The 22157-nt window shown below is 41.1% G+C and overlaps 5 protein-coding genes and 2 long non-coding RNA genes across 7 annotated transcripts; 4 read left to right on the forward strand and 3 right to left on the reverse strand.

The window, feature by feature from the left end:
- Positions 1 to 20: 20 nt before the first annotated feature.
- Positions 21 to 1699, reverse strand: LOC132088045 (uncharacterized). Its single transcript, XR_009421156.1, has 3 exons — positions 1519 to 1699; positions 1059 to 1395; positions 21 to 968 (listed from the first exon to the last, which is right to left on the reverse strand). It is a non-coding gene; the product is annotated as an uncharacterized LOC132088045 (long non-coding RNA).
- LOC130702426 (trypsin alpha-3-like) lies at positions 636 to 2336 on the forward strand. The gene is made up of 8 exons (XM_057524101.2): positions 636 to 771; positions 876 to 945; positions 1088 to 1188; positions 1297 to 1382; positions 1537 to 1666; positions 1733 to 1868; positions 1940 to 2073; positions 2150 to 2336. Exons 1-8 carry the CDS (start codon positions 754 to 756, stop codon positions 2297 to 2299), a joined length of 825 nt encoding a protein of 274 aa, XP_057380084.1. The 5' UTR covers positions 636 to 753; the 3' UTR covers positions 2300 to 2336.
- Positions 2183 to 5286, reverse strand: LOC130702427 (uncharacterized). Its single transcript, XR_009004313.2, has 3 exons — positions 5159 to 5286; positions 2501 to 2924; positions 2183 to 2320 (listed from the first exon to the last, which is right to left on the reverse strand). It is a non-coding gene; the product is annotated as an uncharacterized LOC130702427 (long non-coding RNA).
- LOC130702425 (uncharacterized) lies at positions 3211 to 6181 on the forward strand. Its single transcript, XM_057524100.2, has 3 exons — positions 3211 to 3377; positions 3439 to 3636; positions 3709 to 6181. Exons 1-3 carry the CDS (start codon positions 3321 to 3323, stop codon positions 5896 to 5898), a joined length of 2445 nt encoding a protein of 814 aa, XP_057380083.1. The 5' UTR covers positions 3211 to 3320; the 3' UTR covers positions 5899 to 6181.
- On the reverse strand, positions 6167 to 14360 carry LOC130702424 (NFX1-type zinc finger-containing protein 1-like). The gene is made up of 15 exons (XM_059495758.1): positions 13722 to 14360; positions 12893 to 13657; positions 12707 to 12809; positions 12166 to 12646; positions 11750 to 12090; positions 11129 to 11677; positions 10981 to 11064; positions 10181 to 10911; positions 9823 to 10125; positions 9494 to 9760; positions 8796 to 9427; positions 8492 to 8730; positions 8144 to 8433; positions 7856 to 8076; positions 6167 to 7788 (listed from the first exon to the last, which is right to left on the reverse strand). The coding sequence occupies exons 1-15, from the start codon at positions 14256 to 14258 to the stop codon at positions 6699 to 6701; spliced, it is 6633 nt and encodes a 2210-aa protein (XP_059351741.1). The 5' UTR covers positions 14259 to 14360; the 3' UTR covers positions 6167 to 6698.
- A 2280-nt stretch (positions 14361 to 16640) lies between these two features.
- On the forward strand, positions 16641 to 17674 carry LOC130702423 (uncharacterized). The gene is made up of 2 exons (XM_057524098.2): positions 16641 to 17331; positions 17394 to 17674. The coding sequence occupies exons 1-2, from the start codon at positions 16765 to 16767 to the stop codon at positions 17526 to 17528; spliced, it is 702 nt and encodes a 233-aa protein (XP_057380081.1). The 5' UTR covers positions 16641 to 16764; the 3' UTR covers positions 17529 to 17674.
- A 2756-nt stretch (positions 17675 to 20430) lies between these two features.
- LOC130702472 (venom allergen 3 homolog) lies at positions 20431 to 21923 on the forward strand. The gene is given in 8 exon segments (XM_057524142.2): positions 20431 to 20473; positions 20561 to 20698; positions 20766 to 20793; positions 20796 to 20941; positions 21056 to 21137; positions 21256 to 21394; positions 21471 to 21567; positions 21642 to 21923. Coding segments are annotated over 7 exon segments (768 nt in total). The 5' UTR covers positions 20431 to 20473; positions 20561 to 20578; the 3' UTR covers positions 21798 to 21923.
- Positions 21924 to 22157: the final 234 nt, after the last annotated feature.

A 22157-nucleotide genomic window follows, 5' to 3' on the forward strand; every position in this document is an offset into this window, starting at 1 on the left:
TTATAATGAGTTACCTTCTACGAACTGATGAAGCTTGGGGAGAAATTCACTCTGGAATATGGTTTTAACACGTCACACGATTTCACTGTTATTATTCGATTAAATTGGACTGATTTTGTTTTTTTACAACTCTTAGCAGCAGTTATTTAAACAGTAAGTTAGTGAATGAGGAACTGTCAATTTACAAAAAAAATCAATAAGGAACACAATTTTTAGGAAGCCTCTTCTCTTCGCTAGAAAGAACAACGCAATTGGATATGGGGGGTAGATCCCGAGATCCCGCTTGATGCCGTAACATACTGGTGCGTAGGGAAAATTAAATAAACGGAATTTTTTGATACATTTACATCTGTAGCGCCAGTACCGTACGGTAATAAGTCGGATCTCAGGTAATCGGGGACGAGTCCTAATTGGAAGGGGCAGCTATTAGGCGTCGGTCTCGTTTGGGGGCAACCCGGTGTAAATCAGTGATTGTTAGATAAATACTCAAGGGTCCATTGCAGCAAGACGAGTCGTGGTTTTGAAACACTTGCGTTGCACTTGTACGATGTTGCCCATCTTGTGTCCACATGCGTATAACAGAGTTCAACCTGATGACTTCATTCTTGCATTACTTTCCATCTGACGGCTGTTGTTTCTTGTATTATCCTGCATTTACCAGGAGGTTTAAAAGGCGGCAGTTTCCCCTCAGTTGGTCATCACTCACATTAGCATTGGCTTATTGTATCTGCTTACCCTTGCAAGTAACTCGCGATGCGCACCATGTTCTTGGTATGACCATTTAAAACTGTTGGCTCCTCAGTTCAGAGTGGATAACAGAATTTGGCATTAACTAAAACTAGTTTTCTTTAAAATGTCGTACTATTGTTAAACAGGCTATCGGGTTGATGTGCCTCGTTAATTATGCACTTTCCAGTTCTCTTCCTAGTCTTCTCAATTACGGAGGTAAGAATTAACGATTTTGGAGCCTGAAACCCATCAACAAACAATGATTAAGTCTTCAAATTTGTTAATATCATAATTTAGTTCGAATGTTTTAAAAATATTTTCAAAATTACCAATCGTTTTATATTATTAATGCACGCAGAAGTTAAGTTCAACCGCCAATCTTTGCGGAAACAAATTACGGCAGATGCGAATAAAATTGTCGGTGGAACTGCTGCCCTTGTAGGCGAATTTCCATATCAGGTAGATACAACGTCTGCAAAATAAGTAGCCGAATTAATTGCATAGCTGTGTTGGTCTAAATTTTTTAAATCATGGTAAGAATTAATGAAACTCAGTATTTCATTTTAGGCTGCCTTGAACCTCGGTGGTCGTTCATGTGGCGGAACCTTGATTTCCACTTCAATTGTTTTGACAGCAGCGCATTGCGTAGACGGGTAAATTGATTTCCTAAGAGCGGTTGTTTACATGTTTCGAAATAAAAATAATGATTTAATCCCAGAGCAGATTGTGAAAACTATATGGTTCTTCATTAGTATTTCTATTAATCACTCTTGATGGAAATGTTAGTACCTCTATTGTTGCCAACAGGTTGTCTCCTTCCTCTGCCAGCACGTTCAAGGTGACCGTCAACACGACGAGATTAAGTGGTGGGACCGGTGCTATTAGCAGAGGAGTGAGGAAATTCGTCGTGCATGCCTCATACAATCCCAACACACAAGTAAACGTTCTATGGACTCGAATTTCATCTCTCAATTCCTGTTAAATGCTTCCATCTCAATTACAGGATAACGATATTGCTCTACTGGCTTTAAACTCACCGATAACAAACGTCCGGTTCGCTAAGCTTCCATTAGCTGATGCTACCACTACGTACGCAGGCCAGCAGGCCGTAATTGTCGGATGGGGAACAACTTCTGCTGGTGAGTGTTCGTATCACGAACTTCTTTTTTCTGTAGACGATAAAACCATTCGAAATTTGCTTTTGATAAAGGTGGGACCGTCTCCAGTAATCTGCTCAAGGCTACGGTTACTGTTTTGACGAACACAGAGTGCAATCTGCAATACAATAATAAGATTACTAGTGGCATGGTTTGCGCAGCGTCTCCGGGTAAAGATACTTGCCAGGTTAGTTTCTTTTCTTTTTATTCCGCACCGTTTGTTCGATTGGAAGAAATCAGGTGGTTTTCTTAACGGCCAACAGGGTGACAGTGGTGGTCCCATGCTGGTGGACGATGTTCAAATTGGTATCACCAGCTTCGGCAAGGGCTGTGCTGATCCTCGATTTGCAGGTGTGTACACCCGAATTACTCGTTACGTTACCTGGATCACAACCACTTCCTCTACGATTTGAATTGACTCTGGCACATTGTAGCTTTACGGTAAAAAAAGCAAAACAAAATCAAGCACGAAATAGAAAATGATGATCAGCATCAATTCTTTTCTGATTTCCGATTTTGAGTTATGTTTCACATGGCAAAGTAGTAATATTATGAATGTAAGGGTGGCGGGAAAAAATAAATCTTCTTTAATTATAATCTGAATGAATAATTACCTTGTTGGCGAGAAGAAGAATGAATTGTTAAAGTTGCCTCAAATGAAGAAATCTGCCAAATTAAAGCACTTTTGAACCATTAAAAACAATTGTATCATTGAGCCAAACTTTTTCAATAAGAAGACTTACTCGTCCCAGTTTGTTGAATGCAGCAAAGTAACAAATAAGTAGGATATGTAGATTGCGTGACGAGCTTTCCACACGGTAGTTCCTTAACGTTTGGTAATAGGATCCGAATTTGTCTTTCGCAAGAATACGGATATAAAATCTAACACAAAGGATGACGCACGCTAAAAATCCATCCGACTCCTTAGCTTTACCCGCAATATTTTCTTCTACAATCTGATAATTTAAGGCATTCACGTTACTCATAACGCCGTATTTAACCGGGTTTTTCCCAGAGACACGAATCATTCCGCATACCCTGCACAGAACATGAGTAAAAAAAGCATATTAATTCGCCTTGGCACTATGGACGATGCAATTACATAAATAGAAATTTGGATTCAGTGCGTTCGACAAGTGGAATTTTGTCACCTTCGTAAGCATGAAAATAAATAGGTCGTGTACGAAGCAACTCCACATCGTCACAGTCTCCGCGTGTACCGATGCTTTGTAGCGTTTAATCTGTACAAGGCCAAAAACGGAAGTGTATGTACTTCCGTTTACAAAATGGGTTAACCGCAAAGAGGCTATGCCAACTCTCTCTTCCTCTCAATCTCGGGCATATTTAATGATAAAAAACGCCTTTGAGGCGCACTCGTATTTCACTGTACGTTCAGGTTTCTAGTTGCACATATCGAATTTGGGAAACGTCAACATGTGTGAGGAAGAAAACAACAAGTTATGCGGATACCTTCAACACAAAGGGAAAAAGGTAAGGCATATTTAATGTTAAGATAACAGAGTTGAATTGATAAAAATTATTTACGTCATAGCGGCTCATTTCCATGTGGCGTCGGTGGTACTGCGTCCTAAATGGACGCCTACTTTTATTTTATCGCTCCGAGGCCGATTATTTAAAGTTGGGCAAATTCCACGAGCGTCTCGATTTAGGACTGGTCTACGATGTTTTACCAGCACTCGGCGTCGAGAATGGAATTCAAATCTCTACTCACACTGGACCTCACTGGCTGGTAGAGTTCTCTAATCGCTACGTTGATGCTTTCGTTTAAACATTATTTTTTTTTTTTCAAATTTACATGCAGAGAACCACAGATGAAAAATCATGTGAACTTTGGTTACAAGCGTTACAAGCGTCGATCGTATTGCGACGACAAGGATCAACTTTAAGGAAATCAAAAACGGGATCTTCCGACCCTCACGTGAATGTTCAATCTCCCGTTTCGAATCGAAATCGTAAAGCTAAATCAACGATGAGCGACGTTTTGCTTACGACTGAAGAGCGTGAAACAACAGATAAGAAAATGGGAAGCCCATTTTCAAGATTTTCGCTCGGTTTCATTCCCGGCCACGGGAAAAAATACAGCACGTATGACAGCAATCGGTCATTTTTCCGTGTCGAACTATCGCCAAATGAAGAATGGGACAGGAAAGAAAAAGCAGAAGATGACAAAAAAATCAGCGAAACTCCTAAACTTAGAAAGAAAAACGTAAAGCAAGTTCGACCCCTGAGCGAGAGCGTTTCGAATTTCTTGCTGTTAAACAGCAAAAGCTCTGAAAACGTGGCGGAAACCAAGATCGAACCAGTTAAAACAGTTAACAAAAAGAAGGGTTTACCATCCGTTCCCAAACTGCCCACTAGTTTTGGTGTAGGAAAGCTTCTATCTCACTTGCAGACGCCTAATTCGGGCAGCAGTTCTAGAAGGCATAGCAAAAGCATGAACAGTCTTCTCGAAGCCTGCAATGCTGTTGAGCACAAACAACAGAAATCAGTTTCCCAATCAAATTTCGATGTCAACGCGGACGCAACTTTGTTCCCTAAAAAGGACGATATTCTATCAAAACGGAATTCAGACACAATTAGGGTCGACTGTCAGGATATCGTTGACGACGTGGTAGATAAAAAAGACGTTGTTCCGGACGAAACCGACTGCAAAAAAGGACCAGAAGGAAGTCAACAGGAGGACAAGGTAACTGTAGCTTCCAGTGAACAACAGAGCTCAGCTTGTGCTGATGGCAACGAAGATCCCGAATCGCTGGATGATAAAAAGAAAGGCGGTAAAAAGACGAAGGATATAACCCGTCGGAAATCCGGATTAGCAATGCTGAAACAGTTCTTTATGTCGGCCAAAATCAGTATGAAACGCAAGGGAGAATCCGTGGACAAGGATAAGCTCTGCGTTAACGACCGCAGTCGCAAAAGTAGCAACGAAAGTGCGGTGGCATCAGAGAAAAGTTCGGCGAGAACGTCGCTGATTCTCGAATCAGACCAGCAACAGCTCACGGTAAAGAACGATGTGATTACTGAAGAACAGAAGCGACAAGAGCATCAGTCGAAAGAGGAGACGCATAAAAAAGAGCAGTTGGTGGAACTCATCGAACGTGAAGTGGCCGAAGTGCCCGTAATTTCAGTCCTCCAACGGCACGAATCTCGAAAATCGGAAGGTGAAAAGTCTGTCCAGGAAGAAGCTTTCGTTTCCGAAAACGCATATACTTACGAAGCTACAGTAATTGAAATTATGGAGCCCCAATCACCTGGCCTCGTTCAACCGGAATACTTCGATCCAACACCCGCTGATCCATGCCAAGACATCATTACGGTTCCAATCCAATCATCTCGAAACTCTTCCGAGTTGACACTATCCCTTGAAAATGAGAAACCTGCCAGGAAAAAGTCGGTGATCTCTTGCGGGAATGTTACCAAAGAGGATCTAGAGGTGGAGGAACTCAAACCATTCTTACCTTTAAAAACTAAAGTGAAATGCCCGTCGCCTGGGTACGACATACCTCGCAGCAGCCCCATCTCTGTGCCCTGTTTCGAAGAAATCGAACGCGCAGTAAATCCGGAGGACGTGATTGAATATTCTTGTGTTGCTGCTGACGACGATCCAAAGGCAGTCGAGAAACCGGAGGAACCAGAACCTTCCAAGAAGGCTGACGAGTTGAAACCGGAGGCACCAGAACCTTCCAAGAAGGCTGACGAGTTGAAACCGGAGGAATCAGAACCTTCCATGAAGGCTGACGACTCGAAACCGGATGTGGTGGCTGAAGATTGCAATGCATCGCAGACCAGTCGTAAGAGCGTCCGCAAACTAACTCCATTGATCCAGATATTCGATCAAGGTTCAAATCCGAAGGCGCCGGACGCTACGTCATTGAGGCATTCCTTCAGTAAGACGAAAGCTTTCGAAAAAAGAATTAGTTTTGCTCAGGCGGAAACTGAAACAGTCCAAGAAGAGGTGGTACAAATTCTTCCATCCGATCCATTCGAATAACACATTTGCTGGACAGATGTTTTCGCTTTAGCATTCACCACGCCATTCCTACTTGTTCTTGTTTTTCTAATTTATGCTCTCGTTTCATTTCTAACAAATAAACAGAATTAATAAACTCGTAATTAACTTGAAATGACAGTGAGTGAATGTGTCCTTTGAAACCCAATATGTTGGATGTTTAACAGAATCACTCCAAGTAAACGGTTGCCACAAATCCAATTCTGTAGATCTTTTGTTTTAATGAGATGATTTTAAAATTGAAAGTGCGAAGATATTCGATTGTCATCAAGATGGGCAATAACAAAAGAAAATATTCGATCTAGTTGTCGTTACATCTATGTTATTTCATCTTTCATCGTGCAATACATTTTTCCCCGTTTTAAAACAACTTTTCTAAGTTAACGAATTACTACACTAGATTAACTAAGTGGTAGCAAAGCAAGGTTTTTTTTTTAGAAAACTTCTCGTTACGGGAGATAGCAGTGAACCAGGAAGACATAAGCGAATTTTTTCAGATAATTGTTTAAAAGGGGTGGAAGTACAAAATAACTACGGGATTTGCATTTTTTTTTGCAACTGCCGAAGTTCAAATTGATTATTTTTAAGATATCGAAGAAAAAATAAATTGGTAGTTTCAACAACCAACGTGTTTTATTAAAAAAAAGCAACTGCTATCCCCCATTGCTTGCGTTCTAAATTTAAACCCATGCTTAGAACATGCAATTATATCAAAATTAAGAAGTTGAAACGAAAAGAAAAAAGAGATAAAAAGGGAGGCAAATAAGAAAATGAATTCATGCTTAGAATGGATAAGCGGGGCGAGTGGCATTATCCATCTCCGCAGCCAAACTATTACCGTCGCGCAATCGGTGACTCCGCCCTCCTATAACAGCGCTACATTCGTTGCATCTGCTTTCCTCCATAGCTCCTCCACAGTCTCCGATGGCATAAATATGGCCGTTGGGACATTTATACCAATGTCCTTGTGCCAATCCAATTGCCGAAACAATTTCTCTCCGCTCCTTATCGCTGATTCCAAGACCAGTTTTCAGTTTGGCTCCCAATTTTTCCAACGCAGATTTTATCTCAATTTTTCCTCCATCTTCCAGCACTCGAACGTTGTTCATTAGAAGTTTTTGTATGACTTGGTTTTCAGACGATGTTACCCCAACGGTTGGAAAGAGTGCAGAGCTTTTTAGAACAAAATAAGCTTGAATATATTCCAATCGCTCCAATTCACGTTCGACAGTTCGATGTTCTTTTACGGAAATCCGGGATCTCTCAAACAGAGAAAGTAGCAATTTCTGAATGAGAGCGTGCAATTCATCACGTAATTCCGGGGCCATGTATATCGACTGGGTTGTCGTGGGCGCAGGAGTAGACGCTAATGGTCTACGGGGGTCGTGCGGGTTATTAACCTTCACAACCATTTTTGCCATCATTTCCAGCACTCTCTCGATAACACTCAGATTGACTTCGATTTGAAAACGTATGTCGGACCCAATCGACGGCTTGACTTTCTTTCCCTTGCCTTTCGTCTTTGGTTTTACCTGTTGGCAAATACCATTCAAACTTTCAAAAGCAGACGTGACGATCGGACTGTTAAGCGGCTGGCACTTGTTGATAAGGCTTAAGCAATTCCTCACTTGTGTAGTAGCCCTTTCGAAGAACACCTGGGGGTTGCCTTTCAACTGCAAAATTTTCTTTTTCGCTTTTGATATATCATCGAAGGTACTTTTGATGATGTTGCCATAGCGCATACAGATCCGAACGGTGGTCTTACAACGAGGACAACATTTTGGCTGAATTTGGCCCCCTCCGTCTGTAGCCATCCAGTGATCCATGCCTTCCACTTCGATACAGTGTTCACACTCCGGTAAGAAAATATATCTAAGTGGAATGCAAGCAATCAGTATGAAACACGCTTGGAACACATTGGTACTGAGGTATAATTTACCTTGCATCGTCGTTTTCTTCATTACCGAGTAAAATGAAATCCGTCAGTTGATCTTTATCGCAAACGCGACACAGCCGTGGACAGATTTCGCCGCATAGTCCTATGCAGGAATGACCGCACGGCAACTTCTTATTGCAGGGCTCATCACATCTAGTGCGATCACACTGCTCCCCACATTTCTTCCCACACGTTTGATGCTGACACTTCCATTCGCATGGCTCCTACATTAAGAGTAATATTGAAAATTCATCCATTATAGAACCAAGAAAAAAAGAAAACCATGCATACCTGACATGCGCTACAAGGTTCGCTACACGTATGTCGACACCTGCTATGCGAGCACGAATATTCACATGTCTTTCTACATGGTGGGCAAGTAAGACTGCAGTTGACGTCACAGATGTGTCCGCAGACGAGAGAACGGCCGCACTTGTCATCACACGCGCGATGAACTCTTCCATTGAAACATCCGCCACAAGTGCCCTTACAGCGATGCATACAATCAAGCGTGGCATTACACGGTTTCGAGCAGGTTCTCAGATGCGACTGCATTTGGATTTCGGTCGGGATTCCGTCAACTAAAAGCAACAAATCGAATGCTGAATAAGCACGTAGAAGCAACACAACGGAGTTTACCTGCATGAAAGCTTTTGCAATCCAACGTGACGTGGTGACCGCATATATTCAATCGCGAGGTTGTCACCGGTTCGTTGCAATCGGCTTGATTGCACGGTTCGCAACATCTTTTCTTGCATGCATGACCGCAAGGCAACGTTAAATTACATACTTCTTTGCAAAGAAGCCGAGTTGGTACAGTGGAACATTCTAATTGCGCTTCATGTCCGCATTCCGGGATAACCTTTGTCATTATTTTCCTGTAAGATTTATTTACAAAAAAACGTTACTTGACTTTGAAGCCTTAATGCTACATTCAACTTACGGGCAAAAGATATCTTCGTCGTTGCGATAACACTCGGTAAAAATTGAATGCCCGCACGGCAAAGTTCGTTTCCATTTCACGTTGCAAGGGGCACAGTCCTCAAAGCACTTCTTGCCGCACTTGTGATTCATTTTGCAGCCTTGTTTCGTCTTCCCGCATTGTTTCTTACATTGGTATTCCTGGTGGTCTGGATCCTTACGAGTGTGGCATCTTAAGGTGCAACTATGACCACATTCGAGCCGTACGTTGCAAAGACGAGGACAAACCGCTTGATACGGGTCTTTCCCGCAATGAAGGGCCACTCGATGACCACACAGAGGTAACAGACATCCTTCTTTTAAGATACGACATCTAACCGTCATAGGATCCACATAACACTCCAGAACGGCCGAATGACCGCATTTAAGCTGCCTTTCCATTCTGACCGAACAGCGTCCGCACGGTTCAAAGCAGCGCTTTTTGCATGGGTGGCCATCGATACACAATGTTTTTTCACACGGCTTCTTACATTTATAGCCATCAGTCGATTTACTGCATTCAATTTCAATTGTGTGTTCACACTCTGTAAGAGTTTTCATGACTCTTACGTTGCAATTGACGTTCCCTAACGGCTCGCTGCATTCCACTTCCGCCTGAAATTCGAAAGGAACATATGTGACAAACAAAAAAAAAAACAATACCATCCTCAGATGTTTCACCTTGTGGCCGCATGGCAAAGTTTTCGTCATTTTGACGTGACATTTGCCGCAATCTTCGAAGCACATCTTCGTACATGGGTGCTGATCAGAACACTGACGTTGACAAGGCTCTTGACACTTCACGTTTGCATGGGAGCTCCTTTTGTGGCAAGAAAGTGGGCAAATATGGCCACAATCGAGAGTCATTCCACAAGGTTCGGGACATACAGCTTCCGAAACAGACGCTCCACACAATAAATCAACTCCATGGCCACAAGCTGGTAGAATCTACAAACGTTTCCATTATTGCAGAACAGATGATCTATCAACAATCGATTAATACAACTTACCTTCCAAACAGGTGTCTGGCAAAATTCTTTGGCTGGGTCTTTATAGCACAATACGATTTGTTCATGGGTGCAGGGAAGTTTTTTTGTCACTCGCACCACACAAGGATTGCAATCTGCGAAACATTTCTTTGGGCATGGATGTCCCACAGGGCAAAAACGGGTGCAGTTTTCTTTGCACTTGAATTGAGTGTGTTCCCGATCACTAGCATGACAAATCTTTGGACAAACATGCCCGCAACCCATAGTTACAGCACAATTCTCCAGGCATCCACCTTCCGGTGGAAAATCTGTCACTTTACGCGCCTAAAAAAAAAATATTTAGCAATAAAAATTTAGACAGAATCACTGTGTAACTTACTTTTGTTATAACGTCGTGAATGCGGCATTGCAAATCGAAGTCCGGTCCTAGTTGCGCATTCGTTTCAAGCATTTTGCTAATACCATTCCACAATTTGCTCTTCCCTTGCAAATTTTGCATATTGCCAATCATATAGAATCCCTGTTTAGCCCTTGACAATGCCACACAAATACGATTCTCGATGCGAAGAAATCCTATGTTTTCATCCTCATTGCTCCTCACAAGGGACAATATGATGATGTCATTCTCTTCACCTTGGAAGTTATCCACTACAGAAATGCGAACAGACTGAACAGCTGGTTGTTCTCGGCGTATCTTGAAAAAATGAAGAAGTTGGCCGGAATACGTAGTGAGGATTGTAATTTGCTTGGGCGCATATCCCTGCATAATGAGATGTCGAGCCAGAGCCAGGGAAAGCTGCGCTTCATACGGATTCAAATGGCTTTTGCCTTCGTGATCTCCTATTTCTTGCTCCGAATGTGTCAAGAAAAAAATATTTGACGCCAACCCTCGTACGGCGGGATAATTCAGAACTGAAGAATGATTTTCCAACGTCGGGTAAATAGCAGGGACAATTAAACGAGCTATTTCGGGACGCATACGATGCTGAACGCCCAAAATGCAAGGCTCCATCCCATTCTTGATCAGCCTTTCGAACAGCGAAACGTCTAGAAAGAAATCTTTGGCTAGACGATGGACCGTGACCGGCGGTCTCAGTTGCTGATGGTCGCCTGTGAATTGTGAAAAAAGAAGTCCGTGATGAATACACAACGCAACATGACTCAATATACGCGTTTTACCAATGAGAACTAATTGCTGACACGACGATGACAATGCGCAAACTACATGGGCTTCCAAAACTTCCGCTGCTTCTTCGACAACAACTGGAGAGAAAAATAAGATCATGAAGGGGATTGAATGGATTGGTAAACGAATAAGCCGTTCAACCTATTTTTGGTTTGAGATGGTTTAGGAGGGCCCTCTGTTTAGCTGCTCCTGTTGTAGTCAAACCTACAATATCAGCGTTTTGGCAGATCTCAGCCGATTCCAGAGTTCGAACGTCTTTTAATCGTGTTGCATGTTTCACATAGCTCTCTTCAAGTTTGGTAATTCGCTTTTCTTGAATGTCCAGAGCTTTGGCTTTCCAGGAACTGTACATCATCCAACGAATATGCAACGGGATTCGCATTATATCGTTCGTGTACAACTCATCGAGTTGCTTTTCTTTAAGCGTAGGAACCGTCTGAAGCACCTGGCGCAGAAGTAAAATTCTGTTCTGCAAGTCTCGAATATGAAATTCATACCAAGCTGCATCTTCTTCTTCCATAGTTTCCATTGATTCTCTGAACTGCTTAACCAATGTTTCGTCTTCGCTGAACTTGTAGCTGAACTTCACAAACACTTTTTTAAGGGCTTCATCTTCTGGCTTAGAATGTCTATCGACTGCCTGCGCTTTTACAGACGCCAAGTGGTCGTCGTCTTCTACTTTACGATTAGCTAGAAGGAGAACAATCGGAAAAAGTTAAGAGATTTTGCATTCGTACTTCACGAATATTACAATTGGTTTACTTTGGATTTCTTCAATGAGTTCCTTATCCCACTGATCGTCTGCTGTTTCGTTTTCCTCCGTTGGTGAAACTACAGGCAAATTCTTCGTAGCATGATGCTTTTCAGAACTATTTTTACTAAAACAGTTGAAAAGCTGTTGAAGATCTTCGTTCCTGTAAATTCCGAGCCAACATCCCAAAGCTGTCCAATCTCTGTTGCCGGATCTCACCATTGAATGCTTTAAAGCCTCGAATGCACTGTGCAGAGATTTTGGAATGATTTTCATGTACAGCAGTGAATCTTCGTGAATCAGTCCACGTGAATGCATCACCATCATAACACCGCGGAGGACATCTCGTTCCCTGTCAAGCAATACCATTATTAGATCAATATATCTTACATATCTCATTTCTTGTAAAGAAAACCAAACGAGGTACTTGTCAATCTCACGTAGTTGGTCATTTATTTCGAAAATCCATCTTCTGGTATCCCCGTGTGAATATCGCCCTGGCTGTTTCTTCCAGGCCATTAACGAAAAAGGCTCAAGGGCCGCACATTTGCTTTGACTACCAATGCGCACTATCTTGCGAGTAAATTCCGATATGCCCTCTAAAAACTGGTCTAGAGCATGGTTGGTGTAGCAAATAACCAAAATAGGCGAAGATCGCGCATATCGTTTGACATTCCAGTACTGTTTGTTTTTCAGTAAAGTTTGGACGATTCTCAGACCTAAATACGTTTTCCCAGTTCCTGGTGGACCCTGAATCACAGAAATTTTTTGCGTCAACGCTGCGTACAATGCAGCACACTGACTAGGATCCAGTCCCAGCTCATTCGCATTAAGACGTAAGCTTGGTTCGAGAATGGGAACTTCTTGCTCGCGGAGCTTGCCTCCTTGCTCATCTGCAAACCGTAAAAACAATTAATGAAATGGTAAACGGCGTCGTTTTAAAATAGGGAAATATTGTTTCGATTTACTAGAGGAATCGTCATCATAAACGCTTATCTCTGCTACTTTAAAATTGCCTGCTTTATCATCACTTGGCACATGCATTGGTACGCACGTCAAATCATAGAGAGCCTGGAACGACAATATTAAGTTTAATTGATATTATATTTCAAATGAAACAGACAAATTTTTTTTTATTTTAAAGTTATTCTTACTTTTTTCCTATTGAGGTACCTATTGAGGTAATCAGGAACTACTGGTGAAGTATTTCGGCCGAGTATGTAGTCTTCCAACGGAAAATTAGTAGGACTGATCCGTTGTAAAGCTGTTAGGATACTTCGGTAAGATTCGAAAAACACTGTTGATTCCGCCATGACAAACGTTTGCATTTTGAGAGCTTCCGATAATGTACCGCCTTCAAATTTGACTTTTATTTTGCCTTCTTCCAAAAGTTTCGGATTGCGATCCAAAACCGTGAACAAGTGGAATGACTTAAAATTGTCTGAGGACAGACAAAGGAGCGATCCGTAAAGAAACCGTTTGCTGTGCTCCCAGACGATTCTCCTTAATCCGGCGTTAGAGAATTGAATCGTATAACATTCTTCGTGCATATGGTATTCCAGAATTCGAACTTCATAGTAAAGACGAATGTTATCCGGATTTCGTATCCGTGAAAATTTCTTATCCGTCTGGCTTTTGTACGCCAGTAATCCAACGCGTAATGGATTAAAGAAATCCTCGCGTAGTAGGCGGAATTGAATGTCCAGATAGGTCGCAATGTTTGGATACTTGCCCTTAACAATGTTCGGACGGAGGAAAGGCTCAAAATCCATGCACACATCCTCCCAATTAGGCATTACATTCAGCGTCCGGAAATCATTGGGCGGGTCCTGTAGAATCAATTCTTCCAGATACTTTTCCCTGCGAGTGCGGCGTTCGTCTTTGTTCGCTACAACGGGGATGTGTTGACTCCATGCCGTCTACATAAAACAATCACATTAAAAAAACTAATACGATCGAAATATCTTGTCGTAATTATTTCACCTGTAACTGTTGAATCCCGCCTTCCAGAACATCAAAGGCATCTGCGACGTTCAAATTTTTTATTGAAGGCATGGCCTTCAATGAAATGATATCACTGAAGAAATTTTCGCCCAACGCGTGGCAACTTAAGGCGGGCGTCAAGACCAACATTTCGGTTGTCAGGTGAAAGATCGCGGTGGTCAGGCGTTTCAAACGTTCCTCTTTCGGCGGCAAATTTTTGGCCCGAGACATGGGAATGTTTGTGATCATTGAAATTACGTATGCAAATATTTTTTGTGCCGTTAAGATGTTCACGACGGTAACGAAACTGTCTCTGAATTGCGAGGCTCCATTTTTCATGCAGAATCCTCCAAGGGCGACTATAATAATTTCCAAATACTCGACATTGCTCAAATTTTCTTGAAGTTGGAGAGCTAAATCATTTTCGGGATCGCCGAGACAACGTATCACTTCCGATGGTTGTGCATTGTCCCTTGCCAACTTCATGATGTATTCAAAATCCAATCTTCGATGACTGCCTTGCCTTTGATGTGGCATTGAGTTTGGTACATGAAATCCTCGCCCTCTATATCCTTTTTGGTATTGGTAGACTGTAGGAGATGCCCTTCTCCATGATTCAGTTATTGGCGATTCACTATTTTTGGGGATTGCACCCAGCGATAAGCGGCCACTGCCCCCTTGTTTACGAAGTGTAGTCTCTCCTCGAGGTGCTCGATATGCCATTGCACCACGCCCTCCTCCTCTCGACTGATTTTCCATTTTCTAACCTGGATGAAAATGAAATTAACATATCAATAAATATACCAAGAACTGTTAGTGTAGGGTAAATAGTGTAAAATTTGTATACACAAAGATAAAAGAACGGCGTACATACTAACAAAATATTTCACCGCCGACAAGTGACCCTTCTCTTTTAACTACGTTCTGCAGAACTAAGTGTTGCTTAACAATGTGCGGACAACAACTTGATAAAGTTAATTTTCAGAAAACCCTACGGATATCATTCAATAACGACAGGCTTCAATGCACTCCTTTTACCTTCGGATGCACGTAGAAGATGAAAATGTAAACGTTCATCAACAAAACAATATGAACAAATCAATTATCATCAGGAACATAGAGGCAGATGAATATCCGAATGAAAGTTTGTAAGGTACTGTACAACCGAAAACTACAATTGATAGCGTCTTCCTGAAACTGTTTTGACACCCGATGCCACCTTTCATAACAATAAAAAAAATCACACGTCCATGAAACGATCTTAGCCTTGAGCACTACCTGGTAACTTGGAGAGGTTAAGAAAGGACTGCAAAAACCACACTGGTATAACAAACGCGAGAGAGACGAAATCTAACTGCACACTGTAATAACAGATGGACGATGCCCCAACGCCATGTTATCCCTAAAGGTTTTACGTTGAAACCTTACTTTTTTCTACTACGAATTGTTTGAAGAACAAAACAAAGCCAAGCACGTCTTTATCATGAATTAGTTAGCAATATCCCTTCTACAAATTCCAGCTAATGTTAACGTACGAACAAAAGACTTATAAGTAAAAGTTTAACTGGCTGAATCGTGAACACGACATGAAAAAGTTCGAACACGTGCTATGGCAGAATGTTCTAGCTTCGCAGAATCAATATTATTTGCAAATTCAGTAACAATTAATGCCATTTGCGAATATTACCTTAATGGACTGAAGATTTCGACTTGTGTGATGAATTCAAGTAAACGATCGACACCATATGCTGAAATACACCGATAAGGGTAACTGCTCAATTTTCCAACAACTTATCACCTTCGGCCATCGCTTCCAACTAAACGTTTGGACGATATACACTAACCGTCGTCAATGCTGCAACGTTTGAGAAACCCCTGGGGTTCTCTTTCCATTTGTGATGACCTTGTAAGAAAATAAAAGTCGTTACCAAAGGAAATGAAAACGACAAAAAAAAGAGAAGCAGATTTGTCATTTCAGATATGGGCTCTAATACATGGTCTCGGCTAATGAAACGCGTTAAATTACAGCCTTGTCCATATTAAATAACTCAGCTCAGATATTCAATATGCACATGGTTAGAACATAACCTAACACCAAGAAACACTGTAAATCGTTCACAGTGAAACTAGCATATTTATTACGGAAAAAGAGGAAATGTTTTGTGATGGTGATGTGGCTTTGCGACGCCATTTTTTTGCAGGCAAATGGAGTGGTTCCGATTTTGTTACTCAGAACTAAAACGACTGCTGAATAGCCGTGTTAGGTCATGTCACCAGATAAATTGTGCCGGTCAGATGAATTTGAAGATTCGTTTGTACAATGCCGAAGAAATATAAATTAGTCTGGACGAAAACTAGAACAATTTTGGTAACTATTTCGTTGTTAGGAATGTAACCGTCCTGTAAATCAGGCGTAAAGTACACTGCCATGTTGATTACTGTTTGCAAAGATAAGGATGTCGTAAAGCTGCACTTCGCAGAACGACGGCGGGTGAAATCTTCAATATTGTCATTACAAATATTGGATTTTATAAAACCATTTTCTTTCTCTTTTGCAGATGTTGATATTCCAAATGCAAAATTCTTAACTTGGATGTAAATGCTATACGAAGATGCTCGTGATAGAAGTATAAAAACGTAGACTACCCTTCATGCAACATTATCTTGGTGTACTTTGGCAGTTTTCAGAGGTTTGTCTCAAAATTATAAAGCACCATATGTGCCATAAATTTATTGTCGAAAGAGTCTCGGTGAAAACTCTTTCCAAGAACAACCCCCAGAGAGGTCGTCATAAATTTTGGAACAACAAAGTCTAGAAGCGAACGGTCTGTTGACTTTTGGCCCCACCAATAACACGAGCTGCAGCAGTCAGCAAACACGAGAAGGTCAATATGCCTTTTTTTCCCTTACCGTCTCATCTTGTGTCAGTCTTCCAAGGGTTTCCGTTCCGCAAACTTGACTTCATCCACGAGTCTGGACTTTCATCTTTATCGTTCGCCAGAGTTCGTCAATCGTCTTTGTATTCCAAATCAAGACATCGAGGATGCAAGACGCCAATTGTTGCCCTGTTAAAATACCATCCATCTCGGACCGATTACAACTTCTATTTGAAAATCCTTTACATATCCAAGAACTCATCTTCAAAGAAAAATGTCAACCTCTTCGGCAAGCGATTGATTTGAAGTACACACTTGATCTACCTGTGCAAAACAACGTTATCCAAAATCAGTACAAAATAGTGAGAATAGAAAGATTACTCTCCTCCTATCGGTCTGGAGAACTTCATCTTCGTGTGATCGGCACCAGGATAAGACCGATGGTTTTCGCAGTGCCACTTGATGATACCAGAGATTTCTCGTTTATGAGTAGGGATGCCTATGCAACATTATTGCAAGATTGGGAAAGTGCACCTCCAGTAGTGATTGAAGTATTTAATTCGCCGTTCACGTTCGATCATGGATCGAGGTACTGCATACTGGTCTACGATTTGATTGTTCGTGGTTGGGAACTAGTTGGGTGCCTTTCACCACTTATTTCAGATAAAATGGACACACGTCATGTTCCTGATCCGGCGATTCGCCTGATGGAGTATTTTCGGAAAAACTTGCCTGTAACTTAGTTTTGTTTTCAATTTACGTAAACACACAACCAATAATGATTTTCATCTTTTAGCATTGTTCAAAGCAGAATTTAACCAATGTAACAAAGTTCACCACGATGAGAAAACCACTGGAACAAAACGTCGGCAGAAGAAACTGTAGAACCTTACCAGTGGCCAACTGCCCGTCCGATTCCCAGTCCTTTTAGAATGTCATCCAGCCCGAGAAAACAGATGTTAAACAAGATTTTATCTTTGTTATATTGTTGTACTTGGAACTCTTTGTCAGAAATGTATGAAATCAAATACAGCAATCACATGGCACTTGTAAAGAATGTCAAGTTTAACTTTGAAATATGAAACTACCTGTTTTATTGTTTGTTCTCCTATTCTAAACATCAATGCGAACGGGTATAGCGCGTTAAGCCACAGACAAGAGGGAAAAAAGGCCAAACCCCACTATTCATTTTTTTTGTTTTGTTTTTGTTTAAATTTTCTATGGTCCTCGTTGGGCCAGTCAGTGCGGCGTCAGGTCACTCGCATTCTGGTGGCCAATGAGGCAGGGCTGTGGCGACATAGTGAGTACCCCATTTTCTGATAAACTAGCGCCTTCTGACTTTATCCCCAACAAGTATCTACTTTATTTTGGAAATTGCCACCTGTGGGAGTACTTTTGCAATTTTAATGCAAAGATAACAAAGAGTTGATAAGTGCAACTATTAGTGAAATTTTGTTTACGTAAACGTCATTGCTCTGTAAGTAATGCTACTAAAATTCGTTTACTAACCGAATATCTTGCAAGGGTAAATTACCTTATATCTATAAAACATTACAGTTATAAATGCCGAATAAGAACAAAGTGAATACATACGCATACAAGAAAATTAGAAAATCATAGAACCCCTTAATTTTATGCCGAAACGTGTAGGCGATACAGCTGTTCAGGAGATTCGAGTTCAACTTTCTTCAACAACTTTTAAGAAAAGCTGAAACCCTCCGTTTTTTTTTGGTGACTCCCACATAAATACGTCAAATTGTGTTTCTTTTAACGACTCTAAGAAAAACACGACACTTTATATTTGTATCCTTTTTAACGTTAGTTCTCTTCTAACATGTGAAACAGGAGAATGACATCCCCCCTCCGCTGATCCCAATCCACGGATACAATCACATCCACCATGCTGTCGTAAATCCATTCATGAGTAATAGACAATCGGAGTCGCAGGTTGGCACTTCTTATGATCGACAACCTTACAACGTCCAGGAAATCACATTAATCGGTGTACGCGATCAACAGTACGACAAACAGTCCTCTGCACAGAACGAGGACTTTGCAAAACAAATTGAACCGGAGTTTAATCCGTTACAAAGATCGACCCAAGAAGACGCTGAATTTTCTCCCACCTTACTCTGCCATCACTTCCATCAGCCGCAAGTATGAACCGTCTTTCCATTTTAATCATAATTGTTCAACATGTTTTCTGTACTAACGTATTGCTAGGACAACGGTTATCAGGAAAAGAGAGGTTTGAAGGTTCCAAAAATTGTGGCCGATGTTGATTGTTATTGGTACAGAAGGAATCTTAATAACGTTGCCACTATTGGTTGTCTTAACAAGGAAATACAAAGACTGCGGAAGAAGTTAAAAAGCGTCGAAGACATTCGAGGTAATTTCAAGAAAGATGTCTTGCTGAACTTACTGAATTTACAAGCTTGCTAGATGTACAAGTTGCTGCTACTCAGTCCAATGCTGTAGAATGGAAGAAACAAAAGGAAAACCCTCGGCAATTCTTCCAATGTAAAACTTGCGTCAAGGTAAAAACTGGCTAAGATTTAATTTAAACCCTATTTAATTAAAAATCATCTTTTGTTTTCGATTCGACAATTTAAAAATGGAAACCTAGAAATACACGACGAAAAAGGGTCTGCAACGGCACGTAGAAAGTAAACACGACAAAAATCAAACGCATTGCCAACTCACAAATACGGTAAAAATCAAAACTATTTTGCGATGCGGAATTTGACTTAAATTCCCGCTACATTTAACTGTTTAGATGACATCCTCGCCCCAACGTTCAAAGAAAACAAATCGACAATGATCATCATGATCGATATTTAGAAAATGGACTGGTTGTGTTACCTCCTCAGACTTCCCTTTTTTTGCTTCAGGATTACCCGTTTCCTCCAGTAAAAATTCAGTAAGCGTTTAAATACACAGTGCTATAAATAAACTCGTTCGAACCCATTTCTGATTGGCAAATGGGCGACCGGCATTTTCAAAAACTGCTAGATGAATTTTACCGCGCATCAACACGGACACGCAAAGCTTAATAGTACAAAGATTTAACATACCCATCACCAATGCGGAGGCTGGATGATGAACCAACGGGAGGCGGCGAAAAGCAACCGGACTATTGTAGATTTTTGATCCCCCTTCTAGTAGTTGTGCTGACTGTTGAAAACAAAGGGGTATTTTACTATTTATTTACTGATGCAGTAGTGAGAAAATCATGCATGATCTACACGAATGAACTTAGAAGAATTAACAAAGATAAATTAAGAAAATAAAATCTGTCGCGATCAAAACTAGTTTTGACAATTAAGGCAGTAAACGTTCCATAATAAGAAGGAAGATGAAACCTGGTTGAGGGGGAACGTAAACAAATATTATTGAGTTTACCCCCTTGATCAATAAATGTAGACCAGTTCACCACATCGTACTTAAACGTGTCACGACCGCAAGAAACGGCACGGAGGACGTACCGAATCACATCACCTTGGAAATACGCAACTATCGTAGGTGCGAAATGAGTGCAAATATTTTGGAATACATCTCCACTACTGCGGTTTCCGTACCCTCTATAGCGTACAGTCCACGTGCAACACGGGGACTCGTATTATTTGCATCCGTTTTATCCGACCAATGCAGCCCGACACATTCACGGAAAACGAGGCCACCAAGGTTTTCCTTTTTCAAATGAAAACCACGGATTCGTCATCATTACAAGAAAAACATCTGCGCGTCCGAAAAAAATGCATTGCAATGCAATTGACAGAGGATTATATGAACTTACGGTTTCTCAAATTCGTATATAAACGGAAACCATTTCACTCACTCATCACTACAACTTCACTTCACTATCGTTCAGTTCAGGTAACTATAACTTTCATTTTTAGTTTTGCCATGAAGTATATCTTTTCAATTTAAATGTATATCTGATTCTATTCTATTGCTGTTTAGAAACCAAACAGAATAGTTATGCATTTCGCAACTATTGCTCTACTAGTCCTCGGGGCTGCAAATATTGGCCACGCGCAAAATTCCTACTGTACTATAAGCACATGCCCACCCAATACCAATACTCTCTGCAAGTACTCGGTATAATTTAAATTGGAAATTTGTAAGTTAGAATTTATCCTAGAACTAAGAATTTGTGGTTGTTCAGAGCACTTCTTGGGGAGCTGCCTGTCTACCCCCTACCCAACTAAATCGAATGTCACTACAGCCGAGATCCCAATCATTTTAAAAGCGCATAATGACTATCGCCGTCGAGTTGCCAAAGGCCTCGAGACTCGTGGTCTTCCAGGTCCTCAACCCTCGGCATCCAATATGCGGGAATTGGTATGTGCAAACTAGATACCTGCCTATAAGTAGAATCAAATACTGTTCTTACCTTACATGCGTATCCTGTAAATTCTACGATGTATGCAAATGGAAATCAATTCGATTCTCTAGATTTGGGATGATGAACTCGCCGTGATGGCCCAAACCCACGCCCAGCAATGTGTTTTTGGGCACGACGCCTGCAGAGACGTCGGTATGCAAACTGTAACGTAATGGTGTTATGTCAAGAACTAGAACTAGAGTTCAATATTTATTTGTCTCAAAATTTATAAGCTGATAGTTACCTAACTTGATAATTGTGTTGCAAACAGCTCGTTTTCCAGTAGGCCAGAATATTCATATTTCTGGTTCTTCTACTGATTCCCTTGGCACATCTGATTGGAATAGAGCTGTTACATCTTGGTACAATGAAGTTGACAACATGGCAATTGAATATGTCACCAGCTTTCCGTAAGTCAATCCTGAATCAAATAGCAAATAAGTAACAACTAACATCTGCTGTGTTCTGCTCTTTATGGATGTAAAGATCAAATCCACCCAAAACTATTGGTCATTACACTGCAGTAGTTTGGGGAACAACTACTACTGTTGGCTGTGGAGTTGCATACTACCAATCAACTGCCGTAAGAACTTACTGTCCACAAAATAATGATATTAGAATACTTTAAAAAATGGGTTCATTTTCCAATTGATCCAGATTTGGCCAACATCTCCATACAACCGAATGTATGTTTGCAACTATGGGCCAACTGGAAACTATATCGGCACGCCCGTATATTCGCAAGGACCTGCTGGATCTGCCTGTCCTTCTGGAACTGTAAACAACGATGGTTTATGTGCCACAAGTGTTTAATCATTAACAATTCAGTGTGTTGCCTACTTGTCGTACCTGCACTGACAGTTGAATTTGTCCCTTATCTTTTATTCTAACCTATGACACTTACAACCCAGAGGCAAATATATAACCAGATTGCATTCATCTAGATTTTTTCGTAAATCACTATTCGTTTATGAATGTTTTACATTTTTATTGACGGAGAAGTAGCAATGTGATCAAACGGATCAAACTCAAATTTGATTCGTTCTTTTTCTCAGCAGTAGATGACATGAGTTACAGTGCATGGTTCCTTACAAAATTGCTAGATGGCGGTCGGTATGCTATCGTGACAGAAAAAAATCGAGCGTTGCCTTTCACGAAAGGTGTACTTTCCGT

This window comes from Daphnia carinata, chromosome 6, assembly GCF_022539665.2.
Source record: "Daphnia carinata strain CSIRO-1 chromosome 6, CSIRO_AGI_Dcar_HiC_V3, whole genome shotgun sequence".
Taxonomy (NCBI): Eukaryota; Metazoa; Arthropoda; class Branchiopoda; order Diplostraca; family Daphniidae; genus Daphnia; species Daphnia carinata.

Bases quoted from the DNA above. Each gene is read 5' to 3' on its own strand.
- LOC130702426 (XM_057524101.2), top strand. The intron at 946-1,087 runs GTAAGAATTAAC...TAATGCACGCAG, and splicing joins TAGTCTTCTCAATTACGGAG to AAGTTAAGTTCAACCGCCAA. The intron at 1,189-1,296 runs GTAGATACAACG...ATTTCATTTTAG, and splicing joins TAGGCGAATTTCCATATCAG to GCTGCCTTGAACCTCGGTGG.
- LOC130702425 (XM_057524100.2), top strand. From the start codon at position 3,321: ATGTGTGAGGAAGAAAACAACAAGTTATGCGGATACCTTCAACACAAA. The intron at 3,378-3,438 runs GTAAGGCATATT...TTTACGTCATAG, and splicing joins TTCAACACAAAGGGAAAAAG to CGGCTCATTTCCATGTGGCG. The intron at 3,637-3,708 runs GTAGAGTTCTCT...ATTTACATGCAG, and splicing joins ACACTGGACCTCACTGGCTG to AGAACCACAGATGAAAAATC.
- LOC130702423 (XM_057524098.2), top strand. From the start codon at position 16,765: ATGCAAGACGCCAATTGTTGCCCTGTTAAAATACCATCCATCTCGGAC. The intron at 17,332-17,393 runs GTAACTTAGTTT...TTCATCTTTTAG, and splicing joins ATTTTCGGAAAAACTTGCCT to CATTGTTCAAAGCAGAATTT.
- LOC130702424 (XM_059495758.1), bottom strand. From the start codon at position 14,258: ATGCCACATCAAAGGCAAGGCAGTCATCGAAGATTGGATTTTGAATAC. The intron at 10,912-10,980 runs GTAAAACGCGTA...CACAATTCACAG, and splicing joins TCAGCAATTAGTTCTCATTG to GCGACCATCAGCAACTGAGA. The intron at 10,126-10,180 runs GTAAGTTACACA...TTTTTTTTTTAG, and splicing joins TTCACGACGTTATAACAAAA to GCGCGTAAAGTGACAGATTT.